The 23,372-nt window shown below is 40.8% G+C and overlaps 1 protein-coding gene and 1 pseudogene across 5 annotated transcripts in view; one reads left to right on the top strand and one right to left on the bottom strand.

The window, feature by feature from the left end:
- The window catches only part of ANKRD44 (ankyrin repeat domain 44), a 348,412-nt gene that overhangs the window by 284,298 nt on the left and 40,742 nt on the right, over positions 1–23,372 (top strand). For all 5 annotated transcript variants that reach the window (XM_055379331.2, XM_055379330.2, XM_031008706.2 and 2 more), the window contains exons 17-22: positions 744–815; positions 11,262–11,463; positions 16,063–16,150; positions 17,175–17,292; positions 19,177–19,393; positions 23,265–23,352. In XM_055379331.2, coding sequence (XP_055235306.1) covers positions 744–815; positions 11,262–11,463; positions 16,063–16,150; positions 17,175–17,292; positions 19,177–19,393; positions 23,265–23,352 — 785 coding nt within the window. The remainder of the gene's footprint in view (positions 1–743; positions 816–11,261; positions 11,464–16,062; positions 16,151–17,174; positions 17,293–19,176; positions 19,394–23,264; positions 23,353–23,372) is intronic.
- LOC101150405 (heterogeneous nuclear ribonucleoprotein A3-like) lies at positions 8,965–11,173 on the bottom strand (annotated as a pseudogene).

Genomic DNA, 23,372 nt, shown 5'->3' with positions numbered 1-23,372 from the left:
GGAACCAGAAAGGTTTTAACAATTTGTTCTCCCACCAAGGGTCTACGAGAGTGTCATTTTCCTGCCACCCTCACTAACACGATGCCCTAATCACACTGGTCTTTCCATTCCTTGATCTTACCATGTTTGTCCTCTCTTGATGCATATCATTGACTATTTCCTCTTCCTGAATACTCTCCTGCCACACCTTTATCTGATTTAATTCTTCTTCTTATTTAGGATTCATTTGAAATGTAACTTCCTTGGAGAAGGCCTTGCCTGGCCATCTGCTGTAAAGCAGCCTGTCAGTCACTCCATATCACATCCCCGTATTTTATTCTCATTACAGCACAGATCATTTCCAAATGTTTTCTTATTTTTATATTTATTTGTCTATGCTTCGTTTTTCCAAAATGTAAGCTTCATGAGAGCAGGAGTCTTGTCTTTTTCAACACTATCCACACTATCTGCAGTAAATGTGTGTTTGATAGTAGAATCAATACTGGGTCTTATTTTTTTCATTACTATCCGTTTGCCAGGTGAAAATGGATGTAAGATGAATTATTTTTCTGGATTCAAGTGCTGAGGTGATCTAGAAGTTTAAATATTCTGTTAGCATATTTGTTTTAGATATGTTATATCAGATTTTTATATTACTGATAAATTGCATAACTTCTCAAGTTTCTGAAACCTCTTTTCTCATTTACACCAACATTTTGCAAAATTTGGACTCACGTACTATTGTTTGCTTTTTGTCTCCATAGCTTTTGGAAAGAACAAACAGTGGATTTGAAGAATCAGATTCTGGTGCTACTAAGAGTCCACTCCACTTAGCTGTAAGTGAGATGCCATGAGCAGCTTCACCTGTTACAAAAACAACCTAAGCATTCCTAAAACTAGATTGCTCTTAAAATGTAAATGTAGTAACACAGTGATGAGTGGTAATGAAAGTAGTCTGTGGTAAAAGGCACAGGCTGTGGAGACAGACTGCCTCGCCTTCATTCCCAGCTTCATCTGCTGGTGATCTTAGACACATGACTTACCCTGTCTTGAGCCTCAGTTTCCCCATCTGCGAAATGAGGGCAAATGAAAAGAGATAATGCACCCAAAGCCCTTAACCTTTATTCTTGTAGAGTTTAACAGTCTTTAAAATTCAAAGGATACATTTCAGTTTAAGAGATTTGATTAGCAATAACAATATACAAGTGGAAAACCTATGGCTAATTGAATACCACAGTTAAAAACTGGCAGGATGTTTGAGCACAAACTGATGAGAGCAAGATGGGCACATGCAGAGCTGCAGCTGTGACCTTCTGCCTGGATTTGAAATCAGGGTCTCCGACGAAGTCTGAGGCTCTGATTCTTGTACTGGGTGAGATCTGGGACGTGAGGGAAGAAGAGTTATTTTATCACCAGTAACGCTTCCTCTCTACATCCCAGTAATTGAAGACAAATGCAACAGCTCAGAGTGATGATCCCCAAACTCTTCATGGGAGTGACCAAGGTGGGAAGTGCACCCACCACTCTGTCTCAGATTGTGAGTTGCTAAGAGTTGGCCATCAGCAGCTGCTCCCTAGGAACCCTGCTGACTGGCAGCCACACCCAGCAACACCCAGCTCACCTGCCCGAGGCACTCACATGCCCTTGGTGCTGCTGAATTGTGAGCACTTGGTTCAAGGCCACAAAGATGGTGTTTGGATGCTTCTTTGCTTAGTAAAACCCAGGGGCAGGATGCCAGGAAGTATGGGAAGGGGCTGGTTTTCTTTGTTTAACTGTGTTTATGACTTTTCACTTAATACTATATGTACATAAGCACTCCTTCAGTGTCATTCTGATGAAAAATTGACCTGGAAATTTTGGAGAGAAGAGAGGAGTGTTTTATTAATTGACATGCAGAGGTGTTCAGGCAAGAGAGCAGAGACAAGGCCATCACACAAGGATTGGGAGTATCCAGAACTGACCATATGTGTGGAGCTTTCCCTTTACTGCCTGTCTCCCCACATGCTCACAGCACACCTGCTGACACCCACTCACACGTCCTCTGACACCCACCAACACACCCACTACACGCTCATACACACATGCATTTTGAGTCCAGTGAAATCAGGGTAAAGTGCACATCAGTCTGTGTTCCCAGAGATGGACTTACTGTGGAAAATGTGGATGAATAGTGGGATATTTATACATATAAATCTTCATGCCAGTTGGCCGTTAGTACAGGTTGCTTGCTAGAATCCCTGCCCAACCATCTGCTGTGCCTGGGGAAGTTACCCCAAAGCTGAGCACTCACAAACATAGCACTAACTGCCCCTAGAGAGTCTTATGTGGAGGGTTATCTCAGATACAATTCTCAGGCCCCAAGAAAGTGGGTTTGACTGCATTGCCAAACCTGCTACTAATCTGAGAAGAGTTTCTTGGCTTCCAAAGACTTGATCATCTCTCGTTCTTCTTTTTTTTTTCCACAGTGTATTTATTGAGTGCTTATTGTGTACTCTGCTAAACTCTATGGGTTGCTGGCTGTGTAAAGAAAGGGTGGTGATATCATTTAAAAGAGGTGGGCTTTGGTAGTTCTGCAGCTGACAGAGGCCCAGGAAAGATATATCAAGTGGAGGTCCTAGCTGCCATTCTTTTCATTAGCAACTCACCTGTACATGGTTTCCCCACCTGTAAGTTAAAGGAAATCTGTTAGTTAAGCATCTCAAAGACCCTTTCCAACTTGTTAATTTATTGAATTGTTTATTGTGTGATATTAACCCAAATACCTCACCTCTTATGTCTCAGTGTCCCTACCCATGATATGAGAATAGCAGTATCTCAACGTAGGGCCATTGTGGAGATGGCATGAGTTAATGGATGTAACACAATTAGAACAGTGCCTGGCACACATATGTGCCGTGAGCTAGCTTCATCGTCATCATTACTAACATCATATAACATCATTATTAACATCATCCTTTCATCCAACATACACTGACTTTGAATAGTGCCAAGCACTGTTTGAGTAGCTGGAGATATTGCAGTGAACAAAACCCCACCTCTGCCCTTGCAGAGTATCCAGTCTAGGGGAGACAAACAGGCGAGGAAATATCTCAAATGACAGATGGCAATAAGTGCTGCAGGTGCTACAGAGAAAATGAAATGGGATCAGGGAGATAGAAAGTATTGAGATGGCAGACAGGGTGCTTATTTATTTATTTAAGAGGTGGGGTCTCACTGTGTTGCCCAGGCTGGTCTCAAACTCCCAGGCTCAAGTGATCCTCCTGTCTTAATCTCCTGAGTAGCTGCAATTGCAGGCATGAGCTGCTGCACCTGGCCAGGGTGCTATTTTACGTAGCATAGAATCTCATATTTGTACAGAGACCTTAAGAGCTATGCATGTTGACATCTGATGAAGGAGTGTTTTGGGCAGAAGTGCAAAGTCCCTGGGGGAACTCATGAACTGTCCACAGAACAGGAAAGGGGCCACTGTGGCTGGAGCAGAGTGGTGAGGAGAGAGTAGCTGGGGGCGATGCCTCACATGTTGTGGAGGGAGCCAGGAGTTTGGGGGGCCACCACAGATCTCACGGGGACTTTTACTCTGAACAAAATAGGAAACTATTAGGAGGGTCTTGAGGAAACAGATTGATATGATGTGACTTTTGTTTTAAAAGGATTACTTTAGTTTCTATGTTGAGTCAAAATTGCAAGGGAACGAAAGCAGAAGCAAAGCAAACCAGGCAAGAGATGATGACCATGACTTGGACCAGGGTGATTACGGTGGATTCCTTCTAAAGTCATTTTATTCTTTCTCTCTAAATACAAATTATTTGCTTTAAGGACCCCACAGGTATGCCCATCACCCTCTCTAGGGGCCTCAGTAGCAATTAACTTGATAAAACCCAAGGCACATAATTTCTTAGGTGGAAGCCCTCTAGCAGTGTAATGGAACCAGGTGCCCCCAAACCTTGACTGCTGCAAGAAACCTGACCTGCCTTGAGTTACTATTTCCTGGCTGAATGATTCAAATCTCCAGGGTTATTGGCCCAGTGAATTTCATAAGCATTTCATCCTCTTGAAAAGATTAAATTAAGAAACAATGTTATGCAAATGAAAGCTCTAGCTGTCAAGATTTCCAGACAGATCCATTGTTCTCATGGATTCTGTTGAGATCCCAATTCTTTCCCCTCATTGTCCTTAGTTCCTATCTTAAAAGATCTGGAGAAATTAATCACGTTTAAGAAATAATTGTTACCTAATAAGGCTTTTTAAAGGTGTTGCTTAAAACAATTTAAAATGTTTAATACTTCTAGTGAAGGCTTTACTTTATGCATAGTAAAATTCAGGAGCTACAAACTAGATAAAGAAACAAAGCGAATTTTATAGATTATGCTTGTCCAACCCCTGGCTGAAGGGTTGCATGTGCCCAGGATGGCTTTGATTGTGGCCCAACATTAATTTGTAAACTCTCTTAAAACATGATGAGATTCCTTTTGCAATTTTTTTTTATTTAAGCTCATCGGCTATCATTAGTGTTAGTGTATTTTATGTGTTGCCCAAAGCAATTCTTCCAACGTGGCCCAGGGAAGCCAAAAGATTGGATACCCCTGCTATAGATAAATCTGGCCTCTCAACCATTCTGTCTTTAAGAGGGTTTTCAAGTGCCTGGTATAGAAGAAAGTATGGGTTGAAATTTTAAAGCTTTCCTAATTGCCAGCATGGTTCACTCCATTTGATTTTAGTATTAGGTCTCTTTAACTTAAGCACGTTAAGTCCAAGTTTAAGCGACAGACTAAGCCTGGAGTCAAGTGTCATAGCCTGATGTACACACTGATGTAGGCACTCCTTTTATCTCAAGTTTTACATGAAGTGCTCCTGAGTTGGCTTAAAATCACTTGTGTGGCCGGATGTGGTGGCTCACGCCTGTAATCTCAGCACTTTGGGAGGGCAAGGCAGGTGGATCACTTGAGTCCAGGAGTTTGAGACCAGCTTGGCCAATATGGTGAAACCCCATCTCTACTAAAAATACAAAATAAAAATAAAAATACAAAAATTAGCTGGGCATGGTGGTGTGCACCTGTAATCTCATCTACTGAGGAGGCTGAGGCAGGAGAATTACTTGAACCCGGGAGGTGGAGGCTGCAGTGAGCCAAGATGGCACCACTGCACTCCAGCCTGGGCGATGGAATGAGACTCCAGCTCAAAAAAAAAAAAGAAAGAAAAAAAGAGAAATCGCTTATTCCCTGAGTTGTTCATGACCCAAACTGCGTGAAAGGTATACGGCAATTCATTATACCATCCTCTATTATTTGTTTATGTTTGGAATTTCCTATAATAAAAGGTTAGGGGAACATATACCTTATGGTCATGTTGCGCCCTTTCCATATTCACTAGTGAAAAGCCTCACAGCTTGGGCTCTGGGAGTCAGCCTGGTCCACCTTTGAAACCCAGCTCCTCCACATTAGGCTGTGTAACCATGGGAGAGCTGGTTATCATCTCTGCCCTTCTGTTTCATCCTGGGCAAAATGGGAATAACAGGAGTAGAGCATAGGTTGTTGTGAGAATTCAGTGAGGCAATGCATGCCCAATACTGCCTGACATAGAGCAAGTGCTCCATAAAAGTTAGCTATTGCTTTGGAGTTTAGGTTAGAATAGAGGCTTACTATCCTGTGCAGCTATGGTTTGCATAACAAGCACAGATCAGAAAGTTAGACATATCTATTAGCAATTTATTTTAGAAATGCATTCTCCTGTCTCAAGCCAGGCAGTGTGTGTAGTAGAAGAGCAAGAGTCTAAAGGTTAGTCCCGGAAGTGTACCTTCTCGCTTCATAGCTCCGCTCAAGCCACTGCATTTCTGTGTTGAGTCTTCTATAGAAAGGGTTTAGGTTTCTGATTCAATATTTGTTATTCAATTCTGTCACCATTATTTTGTCTCTATTCCACATAGAGACAAGAGAATTTTGTTTGGAAGTCAACTAAATGGAATTACTGGGGAAAATTGTAAGATGGCGCCTAAAAGCGTGAGATTTAGTAGTGACAGATTCTGGGTTCAGAATCCTGATTTTGTCACTTACTAACTAAGTGATCTTGGACAAGTTAATTAACATTGCTTGTTTTGGTTTTTTCATCTATAAGAAAAGATGTTTGGGATTTATGCTAAAATGTTTGAAATAGTGCCCAGCACATAAAAAACCCTCAAAAAATAATTGCTGTTTAAAAAACATATTTCTACCAAAAATAGTAATAAATATAGCAGTCATTATATTCATTCATTTATTCATCAGATAAGTGTTGAGTGTCTACTGTGTGCCAGGCATGATTCTAGAATACAGCAAGAACAACCCACATTAAGTCCCTTCAATCACAAACAATAAGCAAATCAATAGATACATAACAGATATCCATTGATATCGGTTTTGTGCTATGAAGCAGAAGAAAGCAGGATTAGTGGGGTGGAGAGTATCTGGGAGTATGTGTGAGGTGGAGAGCAGAGCCTATTTTATATGTTACGTGGGCTGCTCTGGGAAGCCCCCCTGATAAGGTGATATTTGAGCAGAATTACTGGGAGAGCTTTCCAGACAGAGGGAGCAGAAAGTACAGATGCAGTGGCCCCGAGGGGGACATGGAGCTATTTAACTATAGAGGGAGGCTGGTGCAGCTGGAACAGAGTGAGTGAGGGGACATGCTGAAGCTGAGGGTAGAGGAAGGCCAGATTCTGGGGGCCTGATTGGTCATGGAAAGTTTTGGACGTTGGTATCAGTGAGGGAAGACGTCATAGGCTAGTTTTAAGCAAGGAATGATGTGACCCAACTGGAGTTTAAAAGATTTCACCCAATGGTTGCATTAATAACAGACTGCAGTGGGACAAGGATAGGAAGGGAAGCTTTTGCTGTAATCCTGGCAAAACAGGTTGGTGATGTGGTGAGAAGAAGACAGATTCTGGATGTATTTTAAAGAAAGAATAGAAATGATGAGCCCTGAAAGTGGCATTGATACAGCACTTTGTGAGAATTAGGCCAGATTCCTGCCAGATACCTGAGACCCTAATGACACCTCCATGTGAGTTAGCAAATGTGTCCTTTGCTTTCAGCAGACACTTCCCTGTACTAGGGCAGCAAGGAGGGGAAGGGCTATTTTTCAACACCCACTGGCTCTATTATCCAGAGCCCTTCCTTGTTCAGGGCAATAGCTCTGGGTTTAACAGGAGGGAAGACAAAGACAACTGTAAGGTTTGGGGCCTGAACAACTAGAAGAATAAAGTTGCCATTTACTGAGATGGTAAAGGCTGCAGATGGAGCAAGTTTTGGGAGGGAGATTTCAGTTTGAGATGCCTATTACACGTTCAAGTGGGAACATCAATAGGCAGCTGGACATACAAGTTGAGAAGTCAAAGGAGAAGTGGGACTGGGATATACTTTTGGGATTCATCAGCATGAGTTGTTATACTACCTGTTATAAATGATATATAGGTTTAATATGTAACATAATCAAAATCATTCACAAAAATAATGTAATGAGAAAAAAATATTTAATGTATCTGTACTCTTAATTCCTATGTCTCCTTTTCAATGTAGTTTTTGTTATTGTCATTGTTAACACACACTCAGGAAGAAACATTCAAACCATATTTTAAAAGATAAGGTAAAATAAGTCCATGCATTTATTACTCTACTTCCTAGTTCTAGAGATAAGTACCATTGATAGCTTCTTTTGTATCTTTCTACAAATCTTCTATGAATACAGAAGCCTATATATATGAGATATATTTGCTTTGTATATAAATGAGATCATACTTTAAGTACTGTTTGCAACTTCGTTTCTCTTTTTAAAAAGTTTGATAGATTTTGTTAAACCACCCTCCACAAATGTCACACCAATCTATACTCTCACCAACAGAGTGTGTGATTGCTTTTTTCAGTGTCTTATCTAATACTGGGCATGACCAAACTTTAATCATTGCCAGTCTGGTAGGTGAAAAATCATACTTTAAAATTTTACTTATTTCTTCACATATTCACATATTTATTGACCTTTTTTATTTCTTTTTCTGTGAGTTGCCTTCTCATGCCTTTTGCATATTTTCCTGGTTTTTAAAATGGTTTCCAAGAGTTCTTTATATATTAAGGAAATTAGTCTTTTGTCTGTGCTGAGCCTTTTTTCAAACAAATTGTATCTTGAGTAATAGCTGCAGTAAAAAAATAAAAAGTGCGAGTGACATAAGAAGAGACTTGGTTGCTGAAGACACTGGAATCAGGCTTTTCTTTTCTTTTTTTTGTGAATTCTGAGTTTTTGTTTTTCATTTGAAGGTAATCTTAATGCTATTAAATTCACAAATATGCTAATTTAAATACCCAGTCCTATTTATCTAAAACACACATTGCAAACATACAAATATCTATTCTCTCCACTTGTCAGTGCCCATTCAGATCATGGTTTGGAAATGGGAAGAATAGATTCCCTTTAAACTGTAAGTCAGCAGTTGTTTCTTTACATTTAACTTTAATAAAATTCATACAAAATAGTAATTAACAGTGATCTTCTTTATTGTTAACTCACAAGGAAACACCTTCAAAACTGCATTTTGTTAAAGTTTCTGTATTAAAATGTAGAAAAATGGAATTACACAAATATTGAAAGTTAAAAATGCCTTAATTTTTTAATCCTCATACCACTACCCCAATTTACAAGACAATATACCTGACGTAATGAAAAGAAAAAGAAAAAGATAAAGCTACAACAGATTAAATACCTCAGGAATGTACATCTAAATGGCATTACATTGCATTAATTAATAGCTGGACTTTTTGCAAACGGTGGCTGTGACAGTCCTGCACAAGAAGGATTTCCTGCTTAAGCTGCAGTAACTTTTCTGACTATGGATGATCATTCCTGTGGCAGATTTTTACCATTCCTCTAATGCATTTGGGACAATTGTCTCAAAGTAACCTGCAGCTCTCCTGACAACTCCTCGCTCTCTCCTGCTAAGAACTCTAGCTCTTTTCTGCTGTTTTAGAAACTTCTGCTACCATATCCACCACTTCCACCACCAGACCCAACCACCACCATAGGGACTGTCTGAGCTTCTTCCACCAAAACTACCCCCTTTCATGGATCCAAAATTTGATTGCTGTCGCCCACTATAATTTCCAGAATCATTATTGTTCCCACCACCACCACAGGTACCACCACCAAAGTTTCCTCCTTCATTGTAACCACCATATCCCCCACCACCATATCTACCCCCTTGGTTTCTATATCCTGGTCCACCACCACCATAGCCCCCTCTACCACTAGAACCAGGACCACCATCATAGGTGCCACCATCACCTCCAAATCCATTACACCCACCATCACCTCCTCCATAACTACCTCTGCTGCCACCACCTTCACCACCATAGCCTCTTCTTCCACCAAAGTTTCTACCACAGCCAAAATTACTTCCTCCATCTCCAAAGTTTCCTCCACCACCCATAAAATTGCTAGATCCACCTCCACGACCTCTCTGCAATCCAGCAGACTGCATCTCTTGTATAGAATGGGCCTCTTTCACTTCCAAGTTATGCCTATTAATGTTGTGGTGTTTCTGAATGACAGTTTTATCAACTGTAGCATGATCATCAAAAGTTACAAAAAGCAAATCCTCTCTTTTTTTCCAATCTGCCTGTCTTCCGTAACTTCTGTGGTTGTAATCTTGCCATACCTTTTAAAGTGGTCTCTCAAATTCTATTCCTCTATATCTTCTTTAATACCACCAACAAATATTTTCTTTGCTGTTAGATGGGCAGCAGGCTTTGCAGAATCTTCCCTAGAAACAGCTCTCTCGTTCCTCTACATGCTCATCAACGCTATGTGGTCAAGCATCTACCTCTTCAACACAAGAGTAGGTCACAAAACCAAAGCCCCTGGAACATTTTGTTCGGGGGTCTTTTATTACCACACAACCTGTGAATGTGCCCCATTTCTCAAAATGTTCTCTTAAACTATCATCTGTAGTTTCAGAGTCAGGCCACCAATAAACAATTTTCTCAACTGCTCTTGACCATGTCCCCCATCCCCATTTCACCCCATATAACCTTAGCTCCCTTCTCTTATTTTCAGTGTCCTTTGCCTGTGTGTGGAGAGGTGGGGTGGGGGGCAGCTAATATATTTTTTAACTTATAGACTCAATAAAAATTATCTTTCAGACTTTTAGTTTTGTTTTTTGATGGTACAAAGCATCATTTTTTGTTGTTTTTTTTTCTAGACAGAGTCTTGCTCTGTCACTCAAGCTGGAGTGCAGAGTCGTGATAATAGCTCACTGCAACCTCCGTCTTGGGTTCAAGCAATTCTCTTGCCTCAGCCTCCCGAGTAGCTGGGATTACAGGCACCCGCCACCATGCCTGCTAATTTTTGTATTTTTAGTAGGAACAAGGTTTCACTATTTTGGCCAGACTGGTCTCAAATGCCTGACCTCAAGTGATCCACCCATCTCGGCCTCCCAAAGTGCTGGGATTACAGGCGTGAGCCACCGTGTCTGACAAGCCTCTTAATCTTAACATAGCTTAGGACCTCATAAAAGGTCTGAACTTAGTGCTGCTACATGGAGTATATTTCCATAATTGTTTCTATAATGAAATGTTTTTCATTGTAATCAAGGGAAGAAATAAAGGAGAAAAGAAGCACTAGCCACATGCAAGATATTATGCAAAGCCTATGCAATTTCATCTTCACAGCAACCCTAGAAGGCAGCTTTGATTGCTCTCATCTTATAGATGAAGAAACAAACTCTAAGTGAAATTAAGAAACTCACCTAAGGTCACACAGTTAGAAATTAGTATAGAATTGGCCTGTAACAGAACATCTATATGCCTCTGTTGTATCTCAGAGTCCACAGTGTTTTTAGTAATTTTTCCCCCAGGTTTGTTATCAGAAAAGACTCCTCGAAAAAAATTCTGATTATGCCAATATGTTTAGGACTGAACTGACAGATAAAAGAATATGGTAATTCATTCAGCTGTTTGTTTATATTAGATGATTAGATCAGTAGATATAAGAATACATTAATTCATTCAGTGTCTTTGGAACAAATTATGTGACAAAAGAGAAAGACCACGAAACTCATATGGAACTGTGAGGTTTGTGCATTGTAGTGTTTCAGTCTAACTCTCCAGTTTGCCTGTGTTTTAATAAATATTCCAAGTGTTTTTCTGACGTGCTCTTGGGAGTAGTCTCTATCCATGGCCCAGGAAGCCCAGCCCCTCCTGTGGACTGTGGCGGGATTTGAGGTGAGCGAGCAAGCATGGGAGCCATTGGTTTCTTCTTTGCAGGCCTACAATGGGCACCATCAAGCCTTGGAAGTCCTTCTGCAGTCGTTGATGGACCTGGACATCAGGGATGAGAAAGGCCGCACTGCTCTGGATCTGGCTGCCTTTAAAGGACACACAGAATGTGTGGAAGCGCTTATCAATCAGGGCGCATCCATCTTTGTGAAAGACAATGTAACCAAAAGAACCCCACTTCATGCCTCAGGTAGGTCTTGTCAAGGGCCTGATTACCCTAGTTTTGTGGCTTGTTCGTAAGTTTTTATAGAAGGAAAGCAGCATCTTCTTTCATCCCAGTTTTTTAAATATCAATTTTCTTTCCACATCAGATGTACTTCCACACTTCCAAAATGCTTTTGGCCTGCTATCCTCTTGGAGGTGATCGGTGTTCTCTGGCCAGGTGCTCTGGACTTGTTAACTCAAAAGAGAGTTCAGAACTTTTGGCTAAAAGCTACCACAAAACATTCTGAACAAAGAGCAAGGTGTAATGCAATCTTCAGAACAAGTTACATAGAACAAAATACATCAAAATCAGACAGTATTTGAAAGCATAAAACCAATATCAGGTTTTATGGCTATTTCATATTCATATTAATGTATTCAGGGCTATTTCGTATAAGGAATCATAAGGCAGCAATCAGTACATCATTCTGCCAGCCTAAATGATGTTTCTTAGCTTTTTTACACATCGATGTAAAAATCAAGACGCTTTAAAAGTACATGTATATATCAAAAAGAAAGTCATTTGCCTTTTCTGGGATTTTTCTCCCATGCCCATGAAAACCTGTGTCAAGACGCTTTAAAAGTTCATGTATATATCAAAAAGAAAGTCATTTGCCTTTTCTGGGATTTTTCTCCCATGCCCATGAAAACCTGTGTCAAGACACTTCTAGGTATATACACAGACATAAGGGTAATATGGAAGAGTCTCTAGCTCAGCTAAGGCATAGATATCTTTGGCTCAGGAAATCCAGTGATATCAGCCTTTGATTAGGGTAGTAGATAACATTTTGTAACAATAAATAACGGTCTTACTTGGTGAAATGGGTGTATTGAGGAAGCAAATAAGTGAAGATACTTTTTCAAAAGACTTTATGATTCTTGTTACTTGGGAAAATTTTCCCAGAATGATAGACCTTGTAAAACTATTTCCATCTATGTCCCTGAATTTCCAAGCCACTGAAGAAAAACAATACAGAGTTTGAAAAAAACTAATTGTTGCCTGCTTACTTGGAAATGATTGTTGCTGTAAAAAAAAAAGTTAACCATAAGGTTAGTAATAGTTGGTGTGGTTGAATTATAACTTCTCATTTCTCATCACATTTAGTCTTTTTTCTCCCCAGCCATTCTTGTTATTATTATAAAATTCAAATTTTGTCCTTTTTAAAAGATTAGTTGCTATTTTTAAGAGAAGCATCCTATTTTCGTTATTATATAATTCCTGACAATTACAAAGGGCCTACTTTGATTGTGGAAAATCGCCCTTATAAACAGGTAAACAATGAAGAACAATTGTTTTCACTCATTTGCCAGTGTGATATGGGTTGTGGTCCAGTGAAGCCCTCTAGTGGTCAAGAAGACTCAGTCAGCTTGGATTTTCCTCCTGTCATTCACTAAAAAGACACTGTCACTGGACTGTTCACAAAATGTCTACTGTGCAGAAGCTTTAGCGTGTGCTTTGAGGATCTGCTTACCCAAAATCTTTTTCAACTCTTTTGAGAGGCCAATATTTTGAGTTTCAAATCCTCGGAGCACTATGAGGAGCAAGAGCCAGGAAGAGTATGAGAGGTTTTGGCACAGATAGTTGGAGTGACAGTTTGTAGTCTTTGAGTTGTGTGAAAAATGGTTGTCACTCATAGTCAGGAAGAGGCTGAGCTGGTCTGAGACAAAGCTGAACTTGGCAGCAGAGCTAAAGATGTTAGCATCTTTTTGCTAGAAGGCAATTTGGGGAAAAAGAAATGTAGTGTGTAGGAAGCCAAAGAGAATTTAAGTTTGGCTACCAACTTCAGGGGAACTTAGATTTACCTGAGGGGCTGGGCGCAGTGGTTCATGTCTGTAATCCCAGCACTTTGGAAGGCCGAGGAGGGCAGATCACCTGAGGTCAGGAATTTGAGACCAGCCTGGCCAACAAGGTGAAACCCCATCTCTTCTAAAAATACAAAACTTAGCTGGGCATGGTAGTGCGCATCTGTAGTCCCAGCTACTCGGGAGGCTGAGGCAGGAGAATCGCTTGAACCCAGGAGGCAGAGGTTGCAGTGAGCCGAGTTTACGCCACTGCACTCCAGCCTGGGCAACAGAGCTAGACTCTACCTCAAAAAAAAAAAAAAAAAAATACCTGAGGGCTATTAGCTAAGTTCAAAAAGCTACTGTACCAAAAACAAACAAACAAAAAAAAAACAAAAGCACAACTGTAGAAACTGTTTTGCTGTCTAACACATTGGGTGAGTTATATGAAGTTAGATCATTTTTTTCTTCTTATGTTTAGCCAAATATCAAATGTCACTTGAACTATTATGATTATGACTATTTAGAGTATTAAGCTGCTACAGAAAGAGGAACCAGTCAAAATATGCAGTTTTTCCACGTTCATGAACCTGCCATCTGCAGTATTCAGCTGTCAGTCCTTTGCCAGTCATTTCCTTTTAGCCATACATTAAACTTCTTGCCTACTTCACCAATGGTAGCAGATTTAGTGTAATTGTAAGAACAAAAAACATAACAGCAGCAGCAACCACATATTACCTGTACTCCAATCCACAGAATTTCCTCCCGAGATACATAAATGGAATGTTGCTGAGAATTAGCTGAATGCAATGGTCTACAAAATGTGCACATTATTCCTGTAGTTCATTTGAGTGCTGTTGATGAATGCAAGCTAATTCCAATATGTATGTATTGTCCCTGAAAAAATGTGTCATTGTTAAATTAGCATTCTCTCGTGGCTGGCAAGCAAATAAAAGATCTGTAAAATGCAGCTCTTAGGAGAGCCTTTATCAACCTCACATAGCGGCGTCTATTCCCTTCTCTCTCCACATCCATAATGTGGCAAATGCAATGTACTTTGTGGCCTTCTCATTGTTAGAGAGGAGAGAAGGTCACCTTTGGAATTTTAACCACGGTTGCTCTCATCTTACTCCCTGAGTGGGAAGTCATGCCTATCATAAGGCTTTGGTTTGCGTTCAACAGCCTGGCAGAAAGCAGCTTACCCCGAGGTTATCATCACAGGTTTGCTTCCCAGCCCCTGTGGGACCACTACAGCCTTCTAAAGCTGCCTGGTATTGGTGTGCACAGGAGTGCGTCCAGTGCTCCCGCCCCAGCCGGCCCAGGCCGGCCCCGCGTGGGGGCCGCATTTCCTGCCACATTGGCCCCTACCCGGTCCGCTGGGCGAGGAGGGGCAGGGGGAGGCCCAGTCTGGCCTAGGAAAGGGCTCCCAGGGAGCCCAGTCACACCTCGGCCAGGCACGAGGACGCCTGGGAAGTCAGAGAAAGCGCCGCCTGTGGCTCAGGGACCGCGGGGCTGAGGGACCGTCACTCAACAGTGAGCGGATGGAGCGTGCACACCCTGCCGGCGTGAGGTTTTGTTTTCTGCCACCACCCATCAGTCAGAGCTATTGCAGGAATACCTCTTCTGAATATCTACCTCAGAATGTAAAACGACCCGGGAGAAGAGGCAGCCCCAGGTCCCTACTCCCTTCCCTTCTGACCGTCTCCCCTCTCCCCTCCTGCCCGTCTCCCCTCTCCCCTCCACTTCTCTCCTTCCTTCCTCGCCTTCCTCCTCCTCCTCCATTCTGCTCCTGCTCCCCTCACACTTCCACTCGCTTCTCTCCCTTATTCCTTCTTTTTAAAGGGGTTGGAGGCAGGGTAGATACAGTATGATTATATGGAATTGGGTGACTCAGAGGAACAAAAAGGGGAGCTGACTAGTGGGGAGAGATTATTAGTCCCATGACAGGAGATAAGAAAGGACCCTAAGTGTAAGAAAAAACCCTCAACACAGGAACTAGAAAAGGAAGGTGGGGATCAATGCACCCTGCTAGGAAGAAGGGGGAAGACAGATTAACACAGAGGCACTCTGCCTGGAAACTACCTTGAGCTGGAAGCCGAGGGGGATCCAGCGGCAACAATGGAAAACCACTGATTTGAAGTCCAAATAAATGTCACTTGGAGCCAGGCATGGTGGTTCATGCCTGTAATCCCAGCACTTTGGGAGGCCAAGGCAGTCAGATTGCTTGAGCCCAGGAGTTCAAGACCAGCCTAGGCAACATGGTGAAACCCCATCTCTACTAAAAATGCAAAAATTAGCGGGTGTGGTGGTGCATGCCTATAATCCCAGCTACTCGGGAGGCAGAATAATCACTTGAACTCGGGAGGCGGAGGTTGCAGTGAGCCAAGATCATACCATTGCACTCCAGCCTGGACGACAGAGGGAGATTCTGTCTCAGAAGGTCACTTGGTGGCTCATGCCTGTAATCCCAGCACTTTGGGAGGCCGAGGCTGGCGGATCACCTGGGGCTAGGAATTCGAGACCAGGCTGGCCAAGATGGTGAGACCCTGTCTCTACTAAAAATGCAAAAATTAGCCAGGAATGGTGGTGCATGCCTGTAATCCCAGCTACTCAGGAGGCTGAGGCAGGAGAATCGCTTGAACCTGGGAGGTGGAGATTGCAGTGAGATGACATCGCCCCACTGCACTCCAGCCTGGCGACAGAGCGAGACTCCATCTCAAAAAAAAAAAAAAAAAAAAGTCATTTGGAAGAGATATGTGTAGTGTTGTTCTGTTAAAAGACTGTCCACTGTTTTCTTTTTCAGTAATTAATGGTCACACACTGTGTTTACGGCTGTTGCTAGAAATTGCAGACAACCCGGAGGCGGTCGATGTGAAAGATGCCAAAGGACAGTAAGTGTGCTCACACGTGGCCTTGGGTTGACATTTCAATCACAGCAGCTACCTGGTTGGTTTGTTAAATCATTACAAGGCTGACTGCGGAACCGAGAAGTTGGGGGAATATATTTGGACCAGGACCAATACACAATGAGGTGGCTTTAAGTCACAGTGCGTATATCCAAGAAAAGCATGAAGGAGTGGGTGTGCACATGTCTTGATGAAAGGATCACCTTTTTAAGGGCTGTGGCCATGTTTCCCGGCTCTTATTTATATATTCTCCTTTGTTCCCTCTTTCTGCCCATTTTTACCTTCTTCTGAAGCTGCTACACCATTGCCATTTTCTAATTAATAAATAGGACAGACCTCATGAGGTTATCTCTATTATTAAAATCCTTCAGATGCCTTTTCTTCCTCAACTTTGCTTTTTCAAAGTAATTTCCTTCTGTTGGCATATTCCCCACCTAATCTTCTCTTACAAATAGGAAATGCGGAGCAAAAGTCAGCAGTGACTAGCCCCAGGCATGTGAATCAGTGTGATAGTCAGAATCTCACCTCCCTCTTGCATCACAACACTTCATTCTTTCCCTGAGACTTGACAGACTTTTCTTTGGGGAAAGAAGCTTTGTGTAAATGAAATCTTTAGCAGAAGTCCAACATAGAATACTACAAAGTAGAGCTGCTCTGATGGAAGCAAGAGGGGCTTCTGCATACACATACTCCCCGCCCTTGATATCTAGTAAATGCTACATGGATCTGAAAATGATGGGATTAACATGAATATTTTGAAAAGGAAGCTTCCCCTGCCTCATCCCTAGGGATCATTCCACTAACAACATTCCATGTGACCATTAGAGCAGAGGCAGATAGCTTGTTCTGCATATTGTATAGCAAACTGGGGACACTTAGAAAATATTAAGAAATTGTCAAAAGGAGAGGGGAAGAGAATGGGAGAGAGAAAGAGAATGTCCTCCTACTGGTAGTGATGAATATTTTTTTAAATCTCCTTTTTAAAAGCCTGCTTTATCTCTCTGCCTAGAACACCACTGATGCTTGCAGTAGCATATGGACATATTGACGCTGTTTCATTGTTACTTGAAAAGGAAGCCAACGTAGACACTGTTGACATCCTAGGATGCACAGCTTTACACAGAGGGGTATGTACATCTTTCTCAGCTGTAGTCAAGCAATTTTTTTAATGAGCCTGTTTTCTTTTTTTTTCCTTCTATGGATTTTTAGCAAAAAATGTTTAGCAAAAATTGTTTCCTAATACAACCAATTAACCTTATTCAGTCCAAAAGAAATTACAAAATCCTTGGCAAAGGCAAAATAATGGAAGGTTTTGCTCTTAAGATTTCATGTTAGATTGTGATAATAGATGCATGAACACCTACTGCTGGTGAAATTGGTTCTGCTTTCTGACTACAAAATACAAGTATATCATAGAAAATTTGCAGAATATTTTTTTTTTAAAGCCCAGAGAAGAAAATCACAATCACCAGTAATCATACCTCCTGGAGATAACCACTATTTGGTGTATATTATCTCCAATCTTTTTTCTATATATAGATTTGTTTTAGATTTTAAAAAGAGAATACTGAAGATATCATTTGGAATCTGCTTTTTTCTCTTAGTATATCAAGGATCTTTTTTCATTTCATTTTTTTCTGCATCATGATTTTTAATGCCTCATTGTGTTCAAGTGTCATAGTTTATTTCAATGATTACCTGGTTTTAAGTAGTTATGCAATTTCTAATTGTTTGTCCTTACAAATAATGCCAAAATATGTATCCTGTGGACAATTATTTGCACACATCTGTTGAAGTGTTTGGTTTTTTTTTTTTTTTAATCTCACTCTTATCACCCAGGCTGGAGTGTAGTGGCACGATCTCAGCTCACTGCAACCTCCACCTCCCAGGCTCAATGATCCTCCCACCTGAACTCCCCCCAGTAACTGGGACCACAGGTGCATGCCAGCATGCCCAGCTAATTTTTGTATTTTCTGTTGAGATGGGGTTTTGCCGTGTTGCCCAGGCAGGTCTCGAACTGCTGGGCTCAAGTGATCCTCCTGCCTCCACCTCACAAAGTGCTGGGATTACAGGCAGGAGCCACTTGCACCCTCTGAACTGTTTTTTAAAGCATGCCAAATAAACTAAGTAAACACAAGCAGAAATCATAAAATTGCTATTTTGGGCTGGTACCAAGTACACTGATAAATGAAGAGAAGAGGAACGCTATGTGATCATTGTCACAATCATAGTTTTTATTTCTCGGTTGCTTCCTGTGGGCTGTACAACAAGCTGAGAGCCTTTGCATCTGTTATCTCAGTCCTTGCAATGTCCTGTGAAGTTGTTATTACTATTCTTATATATAGGTGAATAGAGTGAGGGATGGAGAGGCGAACTGACCTGTCACAGGGGTGCCAAGATTTCACTTAGATCTTCCTGATTCTAAAACTGATGTTTACTGCTGCATCATGATATCTTTCTTTCTTTCTTTTTGAGATGGAGTCTTGCTCTGTCGCCCAGGCCGTAGTGCAGTGGCGCGATGTGGGCTCACTGCAAGCTCTGCCTCCCAGGTTCACGCCATTCTCCTGCCTCAGCCTCCCAAGTAGCTGGGACTACAGGGACCCACGACCATGCCATGCCAGGCTAATTTTTCGTAATTTTTTTAGTTGAGATGGGGTTTCACCATGTTAGCCAGGATGGTCTCGATCTCCTGACCTAGTGATCCTCCTGCCTCGGCCTCCCAAAGTGCTGGGATTACAGGCGTGAGCCACCACGCCCGGCCACATCATGATATCTTTCACGGTTGTCAGGAGAGGCAAGAGATATTTGGAAAATGCTGATGTTCACAGATTTTTCTGTTAGGAATTTTGCTGAGGTTGTCCTGCCTTCTGCCCTTGAAATAGGACAGAGTCTGCCTTCCTTAAAGACCCAGGCATATGTCCACTTGCTCTAAGCCCAGCCTCACTTAGCCAACTGCTTTGCTTCCTTAGTCTTCTGAGGTTTGTTTTGTGTTTTTAATTGCAATGCATCAGATTATGACAGGACACGAGGAATGTGTGCAAATGCTGCTGGAACAAGAAGTGTCAATTCTCTGTAAAGATTCCAGAGGGAGGACGCCCTTGCACTATGCAGCTGCTCGTGGCCACGCCACGTGGCTGAGCGAGCTGCTCCAAATGGCTCTTTCTGAGGAGGACTGTTGTTTCAAAGATAACCAAGGCTACACGCCGCTGCACTGGGCTTGTTACAATGGTGAGTTGCTTATCATTTGACTGATTCCACTAGACTTCCTACCCCAGGACCACTGTGAGCTCAGTGGAGGTGAGAGCCTTATGTAATTCTGCAAACCATGGTTTCTAATCTTTCTGCATCCAAGATATCTTTTTTGTGTATTTTGTTTGTTTTTTTAATAGTTCTCACCCCTCCACAGCTGCTGTGATGCCTTAACTGAGTAAAAGTTCACTTTCCCCTTTTAGTTAATCATTAACACTTAACCGTAATCGGAACCGATAAGCTTAAATGACCAATTTTATTCAGGGTTTCTGATCTATATAATATAACCAGGATCCCACAAGGGATTAAAATAATAAAACTAATACCAAATATATATATATAATTTAATAACCTGTCACAATTGATTACTAGTAGATGCATGGTTCATCTTTTGGTGTTTGTTGTGTTTCATATTCCTTATTTATTTTGTTGTACTTATTATTTGGGAGATTTTAAAATTTGTATTTCACTTAATTTAAAAATGCATGCTAATTATACCAATTCCAAAGTACAGAAATATCTGAAGTAAAATTGTTTCCATTTCTAAACCTACTTTCTAATGTAATTTTGTGTGCATCTTTCATAATTTTTCCTTTGAGAATATAAATAATTATAAATTAATGTCTATATTTTTTGAAACTGGAATTATAGAACAAATAGCAGCCATTCTATAATTTTTTGTTGGTGTTTAAATTGTATTGCAGATATTCTTACAAGTCAATATGTATCAATATGGATTGATCTTATAATGGTTGTATATTGTTTCATAGCAATATGTATACCAGAACTTATTATTTATTCAACCAGGTTTCTGTGGATTGACATTCAGATTTTTTTTTTCCTATTACAAGCAATGCAGCAATGTGTATGTCCATATTATGGTACCATAAATTCTCTCAGATAAGTTTCCAGAAATAAAATTATTGAGTAAGGGGGTTTGTATATTTTTTAATTTTAATAAATTATATTATTTTGCAAAAAGGATATCAGAATTTATTATTTCACCAAACATTTGTATAAAAGTTAATGTTTTTCCTCATGCTTGCCAACACAGAATAACACCTTTTTAAATTTTTGTCAATTTGAGAGGCAAAAGGTATCTTTTTGTTTCAATTTGCATTTCCCTATCTAATAGTACCCTGGCTATTTGTATTTCTTCTTCTAGAAATTACTTTTTCCATCCACTGTTCACTTTTTTCCTATTGAGCTATTTATCTTTTCTCGTATGCTTGCGGGAGCACCTTGTCTTGGTGATAAGAATGTGATATGAATGAATGTTTAATGATATGAATGTCTTAGAAATATGAATATTTTTGTTCCTTGTTTAGGATGTTTTTTTCCACTTAGAGATTTTGAGGTTTTATGTACTTGAATCAGTTACAGAGATACATTTCTATTATATTTTCAACAAATATGTATGGAATAACTACAATGGCAGCTACTGTTTAGATACTTGAAATATGTCAATGAACAAAACCAAGATCCTATCAGATTTTTTATGGTTTCCAGGTTTCCAGTCTCTCTTCAAAAGGTCTCCTACCCCTAAGATTATATGGATATTTTCCCATGTATTTTTTTACTTTGCTTCTATAATTTTCTTTTTACATTTTCAATTAGTCAATTAAAATTTTAATTTAGAAACTATTAATAGTTGCACAAAAGGCATTTGTGTGTGTGTGTGTGTTCTAATTATATCAATTTAAGACCTCTTACTGTGTTTTCACTACAGTCCTCTTTTTTTCATTCATTCTGCTCAGTAAGAGCCAAATTTTCTATTTCCTCAACTTGGTTTTGTTCCCTTCCTGCCATTGGAGGATTGTGATTTTTTTTTTAACCTGCTAATGGGTGACCCCCATCTGGGTCAAGCTGTGGGAGCTCTCTGGCACTGGAGAACCTACAGGAGGAGAAGGATGCAGTGAGAGTGCTGATTATAATGGCGGGCCGCAAACCTGACACAGACCAGATCCTCTCTTCAGGGCTCAGGGTGAGAGGTGTCTGTGTTCCTAGCCTCTCCAGGTACAGGCAGGGGAGGAGGAGCAGTCTTCTCCTAAGCCGTTCACCCTTTCAGTGCAGTCTTTGTCCAGGACTGAGTTTCAAGCTCCCATCTTCCCAGACTCCTTTTTACTAGGCACTTTGAAATATTGAAAGGAGCTCAGTCATCTCCAGTCCTACCTGTACAGACTCTTAAATTGGGATTCATATAGTCCCCACTTAAGGAATGCTATGTGTGGATGCTACCCTAAGCTAGATCCTTTGGAAGAGTTGAGGTGTCTGGGACTATTTCAATGAGGGTTCCATGTAGTTAGTTGGAAGGCTAAATTATACAACTTTCCTGGAGCTGCTGGCTTTTTTTTTTTTTTCTGGGGGTGTATGGAGTCTTACTCTGTCACCCAGGCTTGTGGCGTGATTTCGGCTCACCACAACCTTTGCCTCCTGGGTTCAAGCGATTCTCCTGCCTCAGCCTCCCGAGTAGCTGGAACTACAGACAGGCACCACCACACATCTTTTTTTTTTTTTTTTTTTTTTTTGGTATTTTTAGGAGAGATGGGATTTCGCCATGTTGGCCATGTTGGCTAGTCTTGAACTCCTGACCTCAAGTAATTCGCCCGCCTCGACCTCCCAAAATGCTGGGATTACAGGCGTGAGCCACCATGCCCGGCCACTGCCAGTTTTTTATATTTATTACTTCATAAGCTTTTTAATCTGTCTAAAAGCAATATTGCCTATTCTATTTTTAGATACAAGAAAAGTTTGATTTGTATTTTAATATTTCAAATTGTCCCATCTACATCATTCTGAGGTAGATCATAAGGGAACTTTCACTAACTTAGCAGTGAGTTCAACCAAGAAGAGGTTTCAGGACAATCTGTGTTGCAAAGCAAAATGGCAATGCCTTCCCACATTAGAATTGAGAACCACAGAGACTTTGTCGTTGTTTTTTGTTTTTTGTTTTAACCAGGTCTGTAATGAGGGAATGCTTAGTCAGGCTGGGGAACCGTCACCCTTCTTCCTGGGAGACAATACCAGGCAGCAAGATCTGTCTTACAATTGTATAGAACGTCACAAACCACACTGAGGCCCTTTATTGAGTAAAGTTCTCACCATCCTGTGACATAGGTAGGGCAGGTATTCCTAGTCCAGTTTTGAATATGTGAGAAACTGAGGCTCAGAGATCCCAAGTAAATTGCCTCAGATCACATAACAAGTAAGCTGACAGCTAGGACCTTACTTAACTTGAATTCAGTTGATTTGGAAACTACCTACCATTTTGTTGAAAATAATTTCACATATTCATTCATCTACTTATTTGAATAGTGCTTACTGAATGCCCATGATGTGCCAAGAACTGTTCTTGGGGGCAGTTAAAACACATATGGTATTTTATAGTCAAAACCTTTTCACATGCATTATCTCAAATACTGTTTTCTACTAATCACAGTTTCGCCTGTCCACTAGAATGCATAACTGTAAGTGGAAGTATTTGTATGGGTGAAAGGTACATTTCCTCTTATAAATGTGGACAGATTGAAGCATGCCTGTGTGAGGCATCTATCTTTCAAGAGCTGAGAATAAAACAGAATATATTCTGCTTGCAAATGAGTCATCTTCTCTGTCTCTCTTCACCAGACCATATGGCCTTCATTGTTTTATTTGTTCATTAAGTCTCAGAACACCTGTGAGCATGTTAATAACATTTTGGCATTTTGTTAATTTTATTTCATGGAGAATGAATGTTCAGCCAATTCAGGAAAATTCATAAACCAAAAACTCAATACTTAATGAAAAAGCAGATTGGGTTGATTAAAATTTCTTTCTTGGAAACTCCCTAAATTATTTTTATTTCTTGCAGGTAATGAAAACTGTATAGAGGTACTTTTGGAGCAAAAATGTTTTCGTAAATTTATCGGTAATCCCTTTACTCCACTGCACTGTGCAATGTAAGTAGAAATGCTGAGAG

The sequence above is a fragment of the Gorilla gorilla genome, chromosome 11, assembly GCF_029281585.2.
Source record: "Gorilla gorilla gorilla isolate KB3781 chromosome 11, NHGRI_mGorGor1-v2.1_pri, whole genome shotgun sequence".
Classification (NCBI taxonomy): Eukaryota; Metazoa; Chordata; class Mammalia; order Primates; family Hominidae; genus Gorilla; species Gorilla gorilla.
The sequence above is the reverse complement of the archived record's forward strand: the minus strand, read 5'-3'. Positions and strand labels throughout refer to the sequence as shown.